Source organism: Pipistrellus kuhlii, unplaced genomic scaffold (genome assembly GCF_014108245.1).
Source record: "Pipistrellus kuhlii isolate mPipKuh1 unplaced genomic scaffold, mPipKuh1.p scaffold_m20_p_18, whole genome shotgun sequence".
Taxonomy (NCBI): domain Eukaryota; kingdom Metazoa; phylum Chordata; class Mammalia; order Chiroptera; family Vespertilionidae; genus Pipistrellus; species Pipistrellus kuhlii.
The window spans coordinates 3,833,949-3,842,949 of NW_023425493.1; the positions used below are offsets into that span (position 1 = coordinate 3,833,949).

The 9,001-nt window shown below is 43.2% G+C and overlaps 1 protein-coding gene across 1 annotated transcript; it reads left to right on the plus strand.

Annotated features, from left to right (window-relative positions):
* The first annotated feature begins 6,014 nt into the window (after positions 1–6,014).
* Positions 6,015–6,944, plus strand: LOC118721663 (olfactory receptor 6K6-like). The gene has a single exon (XM_036442854.1). The coding sequence runs from the start codon at positions 6,018–6,020 to the stop codon at positions 6,942–6,944; it is 927 nt and encodes a 308-aa protein (XP_036298747.1). The 5' UTR covers positions 6,015–6,017.
* The last annotated feature ends 2,057 nt before the right edge of the window (positions 6,945–9,001 follow it).

Genomic DNA, 9,001 nt, shown 5'->3' on the forward strand with positions numbered 1-9,001 from the left:
CGGGCTGAATGGTTTACTGAACAGTCATAAACTGTCATTGTGATGGAAAAGCAGCGGAGTGCAGTGAGGACAGCGCGGTGCGGGCCACATTGCAAGGCCTGGCGGGACGGATTTGGCCTGCGGGCCTTGTGTTTGACACATGTGCTATAATGAATAAGAAAACCCATTATATTTTTGCAATGAATTATGTAATCTATGATAATAACATGTATATGGGAGTAACCAATCTACACTAATAAAGGAGAAACATGCAAATTGACCATCACCCTGCTATACCCACCAGCCAATCAGGAGCTAGTATGCATATAAACCCAACAAAGATGGTGACAACCACGAAGCTGGAGCAAGCAGGAGACTTGGGTTGACCTTAGTGATGGAGGAAGCCAAACTTCCTGCCTGCCCTGACTGGACCTTGCCTCCGCTCAAGGCTACAAAGTTTCGATTATAGAAGATAAATAAATCCCAAATACCTGCTTCCAGCCAGCCCTGGCCTCTGCTCAAGGAGGCGCTGATAAAAAAAAAAAAAAAGAAGAAGAAGAAGAAGAAAAAGAAAAAAAAAGGAGGGGCTGGGAGCTTGGGTCTCAAGGGTGTGTGGCCAGACTGCAAACAGCCAACAGCCCTTCACCCAGGCTGGCCACACCCCTATGGCCCAATCCCTGTAAATGGGCAACAAGCACTCCTCAAGGGATCCCAAATTGGAGACGGTGCAGGCTGGGCTGAGGGACACCTCCCAACACACACTGAACAAATTTCATGCACTGGGCTTCTAGTAGAATTATAATTAACAGATAAAGTTAATGTTTAATGAGATTGGAGCTCAGAGGACCAAGATGCAAATTCTTCGCCATCTTGTGTTGCTTATGTGAACTGGGGCAAGCCTTTAGCTTCTCTGATCTCTCTATCTGCAAAATAGAAACAACTTTTCTTGTCTGCTTCATACATTTACAGTATAAAGCATGTAACATAAAATTGACTATCTTAACCATGCTAAGCATACAAATTATTTGAGTAATTAAAAAGTCAGTGTTTACAGAGGACATGTAAAGAATCAAAGGAGGTAATGTGTATTTTAAATTTTTGAAACACATTATTATTAGTAGAAGTAACAATAGTATATCAGCAGAAGAAATGAAAAGCAGAGTAACCAGTGAGTGAAAGGCTGAGAAGAAAGTGAGGTGTATGATTGTGTATTCCACAGAAGCATGATCCTAACTGAAGTCTATTCCGATAACTACACCAGGCACCCACTCCCCCCCCCCCCCCCCAGGTGCACTCTCTGTGAGAGACAATGTTGTTGAGCTGCCTGGAAGTTTCTTCCATCTCACCCTGGGGAATGTCTAATTACTATTAGACACTTTTCCCCTAATTTGTCCCTTAGAGGAGAGAGAGGTGCACCATTTTCCTTTGATCTTGCATCATCGAAAGAGGAACTCCCAGGAAAGACAATCTTTCATTTGGGATATTCCCTGACATCCCTCAGAGTCATTTATATCCTCATTGACGCAGTAACAGAGGGGGACATGTTGCTGCAGAGATTCTGAGGAGGATTCTTGTGAGCTCAGGCATGGTAAGTGCTAAGACTATCAAAGGGGCCATATCCAATCCAGATTGCTAACCTGTCTTTTGCCTTTACTATTGCCCAACACATTTCTTAAATCCTAATTCCCTGATTTTCCCTAGTCTTTCAGGATAAAACTTTCTCAATATATGGGATAAAACTTCACAATTTGGAAACTTTATTATATGAATGAATAATTCTTGAAGGAACATTAGAAAGGATATAGTTCACTGAGCGCATAAAGATACTGATATTATCTAAGGTCTTCCCAACACTACAATTTTGTTGAATCTCAAAGAATGGTGGTTCATTGGGGAGTAACAGAGAAACTCAGTGCTTTTGTTCCAGGACTAACTCTAATTCAGGTTTCTGTTTACAATACAAGGATTATTTGTAGACAGAGCTCTATGGCACTGCGTATTATCCATCTTTCCAGGAAATTGAAAATGCCCATTCAGAAGCAAGAATAATGTTGTATTCCATTTTATATAGCCCTTCAATCTGTGGCAGTGATTGGCACATAGCAGAGGATCAATCAGCATATGAGTATCAATTAAATAAATGTATGAATGATGAATAATGAAGAATAATGCAGCCTTATTAGTGAGAAAGAAGGGCCTCACCTAGAGCCACAAAGTAGCCACTTTATTTGGCCTTTATGGGCCACACAGTGCTCACATTTTTAAAAATATATATATTTTATTGATTTTTCACAGAGAGGAAGAGAGAGGGATAGAGAGTTAGAAACATCGATGAGAGAGAGTCATTGACCAGCTGCCTCTTGCACACCCCCTACTGGGGATGTGCCCGCAACCAAGGTACATGCCCTTGACCGGAATCGAACCCGGGACCTTTCAGTCGGCAAGCCGAGGCTCTATCCACTGAGCCAAACCGGTGCCGGCGAGCACTCACATTTTCCTGCATTATCTCATAGCCCCCATTGTCTCCGGCTTTGTTGACTTGTTTTTAATAATGACTACTTAGCATGGTTATCTGCTGGTACTTTAAGCCGAGAAAGACAACACAGTAAAGATACAGTGAAAGAAGTGGCTGGCAGCCTAGGCCAGAGCACCCTCAGATCTGTCACACCTTTCCCCATGTGGGCTCTACCATTCTGCTAAGCATTGTTGCATATTCCCTTCCAAAGCCCATCATTCCTATCCTTTTTCCTCAAGGCTGAAGGCCTAAGGCCAAGGGCATCGTCTATAAAGTAATTTTTGTAGTCTGCAATGCATTCATTTTCATCTATTTTTACCTAAAAAACAAACAAGCAAACAAACAAAAACATATCAGCTCTATCATTTCATACCAAGCATAATTCTTATATATAGTGGTGTTTGGAGAAGGAAACAGACAGAATGACTGAAAAATTCCGACCTGAATTTCCCACTGTGGCATAAAAAATAATAGTGGGCTTCTAAGACCTGCAGACCAGACTTCCCGTTTTTGTTTTGTATCCTCCCTGTGTGAATTTGGATAAGTTATCTCTCCCCTCTAGTTTTCAGTTTCTCTACCTATAAAACAGTAATAATAATAATAATAATAATAATAATAATAATTTAAATGAAATAAAATATGAAAATGCCTAGTCTCATGACCATTGCATGGGAACTATTCAATAACATTATTTTGTTTATCCTTCGTTCTACTTGAGGGAGATCATGCTGATTTACATGTAAATATCTAAAATGCAAGAAGAATATGTTAGAAGTCATCAAAGAGGAAAAGAAAGTACTCCTAAGAGTCAGAGGAGAGAGTGTTTACTTCTGACAGGAGGATGGATGAGATTTCCATGATAATGGGTACATTTAATGAACATTGGCAACTAGGATTCCTACAGAAAGAAGATTTTTATAAAAGGAAGGAAAGAGTGACATGAGCAAAAAATTAAAGTGCAAGAAAATGGTCCTATTTGATTGAGCTGATAAGTAGGTAGAAAAATATTTGCCTCTAACATTTAATTAGAACCAGATAAAAAAAGACAAGGAATATCAGGCTAACACCTTTGGGTTTTATCCATAAATGTATTAGAAAAGAAGAGAAACAGTTTTTTATCTACGCCTCTACTGATGGGTTAGTGGCACATTCCTGGTGGGGGGTGTTAGCGAGGCAGCTGATTGATGTTTCTCTCTTGTTGATGTTTCTAACTCTCTATCCCTTTCCCTTCCTCTTTGTAAAATATCAATAAAATATATTAAAGAGAGAGAAACATCAATCAGCTGCCTCCCAAACATCCCCCACCAGGGATGTGCCACAACCAAGGAACATGCCCCTGACTGGAATCAAACCTGGGATCCCCCAGTCCACAGACCGACACTCTATCCACTGAGCCAAACCAGTTAGAGCTAAACTTTATTTTTATTGTTGACATCATTACAGATGCCACCCATCCCCGTACTTTGTACACCTCCCCCCAGCCCCAGTCTTTCATCTGTCTGGCCATCACCACACTATAGTGTCGCTCTATCCACTGAGCCAAACCAGTCAGGGCCAATAATATATATATATATTTAAAAGTTTTAAAATTTTAAAAACAGAAGAAAGACAGTAAAAGCCATTCTTAGGAATATTCATCTGTAGAATGACTTATTGGAGGTAAGAAGACAAGTGAAAAAGATGCTTAAATAGTTAAAGTAAGCAGTAATGCATCCTGCTGACACTATAATTAGCCTTGCAAAAACTTTTGTTGCTCTTCCTCCCCAATAGGTAGATGCTATTCTGATTTCTATTGTAGTTGACTTTTGTGACACCTCTTTCTCAATACAGCCATAGTTACACAGAAGTAATTTTTTAAAAAAATTCAGAATGATTTCTTTTTTTGAGGTCTTAGGTGTGACCTTCCTAAGACAGATGAAATATGCAAGGGAGGAATTATATGTTTCTCAAAAATTCAGCATCCACTAAATAGGTTCAAGGTCATTCTGGAGAGGCTCTTGGTCTGAGTAACTATCAATATGAACTACTGAGAGAGGAGGAGAAAGGAGAAAGAGAGAGAGAGAGAGAGAGAGAGAGAGAGTTAATATTTTCTGACAATTGAATATTTATTATCTAATGATACAAGCATGTTATTATTGCTACCCTTGTAATTTATCTAGTTATAAATAACCAAAAAGGAGCAAAGGGAAGGCCAAAAATTATAGGCTTTGCCAGGAAGCTGCAGCTTAACACTTCCCAGGGAGCTACCAGACAATGCCCCATAGATCACTTCGGGGAGGACTGAGCAGGGCAGAGAATAGATGCCTGCCCAGAAACGTCTGCCTGGCATATAGAAGGCACTTGTCTGTCAGTCACACCGAGAACAGGCCATTGGCCAGAGTAGGCACGGCCAATGTAAGCATGGGAAGATATAAGATATTTAACCCCCCAAACAAAGGCTTTTATACTCTTGTCTCCTGGCTCTCTTGCTCACTCTCATGCTCCTCCCTCCTACATCTGCCCTCATAGCCCATAGCCATGTGGACACCACACTCAATGGACTAATGGTCTCCAACTAGCCTAATGCTAACTGGACCCATTTTTAACATGGAACGGAAACTCTAGACACTGGCTTTGCTTTTAGCTCTGCTGAATCCCCAGCTGTGCTTCTTCCAGGACTGGATTGAAGTAAATGGGGCCTTGAAAACCCAGGGATGTAATTCCACACAAATAAAAATCACTCATCCTCCCATGTGAGACTCAGATATCATAAGGACCCCATACTCAGCACCCAGTGGGAAAAGGGACACCACAATTCCATCAATAACACTACAAAATCAGCAGAAAAAGGCAGATACATAAAGACGAGTGCTTTAGTCAACCTCAGATTAAATAACATGGCTAGAAAAGATGGGAAGAGCAGCATGAAGAACTATTAGAAGGGCTTTTGACAGTTTTTTTTAAACCTTCTTTTCTGAAAAACAAAAATAAAGAATAGCTGGAAAGATAGGTACATGTTTTCTACTATTTCATAACTGTAATTTTGCTACTCCATAACTATAATTTTGCTACTGTTAATGAATTGTAATGTAAATATCTGTGCTTTCCGATGGTGTTAGGCTCTACAGCAGCAGTTCTCAACTTGTAGTCATGACTCACAGATTGAGAACCGCTAGGAGGGTCATCTGAGACTATAGGAAAACACAAATATTTACATTATGATTCATAACAGTAGCAAAATTACAGTTATGAAGTAGCAACAAAAATAATTTTATGATGGGGGTCACTACAACATAAGGAACTGATTAAAAGGGTAATGGTATTAAAAAGGTTGAGAACCAGTGACTCAGGGCTCCAAAAGCAAATATTTCAGCTTTTTCTCTCACTTTAAGTACAACTGAGAGATATTTCTAACTGGCCTGTTTAGGGTCCCAGAATTAGCTTAAGTAACTGACTACAGAAAAAAGTGAAGCACTTTGCAATGAATAATCACCATCCCATTTCCAGGAGTTTGTCCCCTTTCTCCATTCCACAGAATCAGACCATGGTCACTGACTTTGTCTTCTCTGTCTTCCTGAATTTGCATGAACGTGGTCTGTTATTCTTCATTCCATTGCTTCTCATCTACGGATTTATCATAACTGGGAACCTAGTGATATTCATTGTCATCCAGCTGGACACGGCCCTGCACACCCCCATGTATTTCTTCATCAGTGTCCTCTCTTTCCTGGAGATCTGGTATACCACGACCACCATCCCCAAGATGCTACGCAGCCTGGTTAGCGAGCAGAAGAGCATTTCCCTCCCTGGCTGCCTCCTGCAGATGTACTTCTTCCACTCTCTTGGGATCACAGAAGGCTGTGTCCTGACCGTGATGGCCATTGACAGGTACATAGCCATCTGCAATCCTCTCCGTTACCCAACTATCATGACTTCCAATCTTTGCATCCAGCTGACAGCTGGCTCCTGCCTCTGTGGCTTTCTCCTCGTACTCCCCGAGATTGTGTGGATTGCCACCCTGCCTTTCTGTGGCTCCAATGAGGTCCATCAGATCTTCTGTGACTTCATGCCTGTGCTGAGCTTGGCCTGCACGGACACATCCTTGGTGGTCATTGTGGATGCCATACATGCGTTGGAGATCCTGTCCTCCTTCATGGTCATTGCCCTCTCCTACATCCGGATCATCATGGTGATTCTGCGGATGCCCTCAGCCGAGAGCCGTCACAAGGCCTTCTCTACCTGTGCTGCCCACATTGCAGTGTTCCTGCTGTTCTTTGGCAGTGTGGCTGTCATGTATTTGCGCTTCTCGGCCACCTACTCAGTGTTTTGGGACACAGTTATCGCTGTCACCTTTGTTATCCTGGCTCCCTTCCTCAACCCCATTATCTACAGCTTGAGAAACAAGGACATAAAAATTGCTATCCAGAAGCTTTTCTGCTCTCAGAAGAGAGCAGGAAGGATTGGGAGCTAGATCTACATCTTAGAGAATCTGAAAAACCTTCTGGAAGTTCAGCATTTCACATTCTATGACTCCTTTGTGATTTTGCTTTTTCTATTGCTACAGATACTTATTCTGTTATTATAAATAAAGATGAAAAACTGCCGTGTCCAGGTCATTTGTGGCCATTCTATGGCCTGTTTACATCAAGGCCCTACTATGGGTATGTTAGCTGAAGCAGTATACTTGGTTTTCCTGCCTTTATAGCACAGGTTAGCGTCTTCCTAACACTCTCCCCACTGGGCTTCTGCCTGCTCTTCTGTGGTTCCACATGCGGGTGAGGCTAGAGAACAGGATAGAGGAGACATCATAGTTCTGAAAACTGCTAATGTTAACTTTCCTCCGGTCTTCCTTCCAGGAAGAAAGCACTGCTGTTCATCATGCCATGGTAACAATTTCCTGAGCCTAGAAAGAAACAATCTGAACTTTTAGCTGATTTAGTCCATAAACTCAATGCACTGGCCATGGACTGGCAATGTAAACCATGTGTTATAGCATTTTGGGCCCAATGAAGTGATATAAAGTTAATAACAATAATAGCACACGGTATTTCCCTAGCGATTTACTATTTTAAAGTTTCACGTATATGAATCATCTGGAAATTTAAAATATTCTAAAGGAAGTAAGCCAGACATTAGCTTTATTTAAATGTTGGAAATAAAGCTCAAAGATGATGAATGATCTGCTATAGACCATGTAGATATTTACTGACAGAAGCCACATAGCGAGGGGTGAGAAGGCAGAGACACAGAAAGGGAAAGCCCCCTGCTCACGTGAGGAAGCCGCTGAGAAGCTGGAAACATATTGCAGCTGCAAAACTCCCTTCCCCCACGGAGTGTAGAGTGTCAATCACACACAGGGATCCCCAATCCAGAGCATCAGACAGGGGAGGAGGAGACCACACAGAATCCAGCAATGAAAATCAGTGGGGATTCAGTGTGCCAGGTGACCCAGACCATGCTCTCCCAGGGACCAGAACTCCTAGTGTTACAGCACCGGCCTGGGCAGAGCACAGTGCAGACTTCTACTGCTGGCAAGGCCACGCTATCATACGTGGTTCCTGCAGGGGGGTCTGCTGGCTACTCCTAGCAGTGAGTTTAAGGGGCCTCTCTTTTCTGAGAGAGCTTTTGCCAGAGACCCAAAGAGTGACTAAACTGTGCACCGGGAGAAAGAGCTGGTCTGCCCACCTCAAGAGCATAGCTGGCTCCCATCCCTCCACCTGCTGGATGACTTAAGCCAACCTCATCCTGTTGAGCTCAGCTGGGTTAGGAGATCAGAGTGCAGTGCCGACCTGGGACGTTGGACCCTGTCCTGTGGAGTTCAGTGGCAAAGGGAGACCGGAAAGCTACCCACAGATGGGATTTTCAGATTGTGTATCTCAGGGAACCTTTGTCTGGGAACCAGACAGGTGAGTGCTGGGCTGTGTGACTACATTGCAGGGAGGCAAATCCAATCTTCCCTGAGTTCAGCCTGCTCTACCCTGGGAGGGAAGTAGTGCCTGTCCCCCTCCTACAGGTTTGTGGGCACCACCCACAAAAGTAGACTGTTTGGATCATCCCTGCCTCGTCCTGGATACCCTGCCTCACTGTGTGCAGTTCTATATGTTTGTGGTGATGGTGGTGGGGGAAAGTTGGGGAGTAGAGTAGCTCAGAAATGAAACATTCAAAATGTAAGACCCTCAGAGGGTACTGTCTGAAACTGGGATGAAGTGCTTTGGCCCCTCCCCCAGGCTGGACAAGCATCATCCCAATTGGAGACTCTTGATATGTCCCCCTGAGACCAGGGTGGCTGAGCTTCTGAAGAGGGGAAATCTGGCTGCGCCCAATCTCAACCTGCAGCGAGCCCCTCTAGAAGGAGCTAGAGCTTGAGATTCTAGAAGAGACTGAGTGCTTTGGCTTGAAGCAGGGGCCATGGCACCCTCACTGAGTGCATGTCTGCCTGATCCCAAGGAAGGGGATCAACTAGCCCTGTCCTCTGGACACTGATGGCCGCACCCTCTCAAGCTTGCAGCCTGTGAAAGGGCTGTGGAT

Coding starts and splice junctions, on each gene's coding strand:
- LOC118721663 (XM_036442854.1), top strand. CDS start 6,018: ATGGTCACTGACTTTGTCTTCTCTGTCTTCCTGAATTTGCATGAACGT.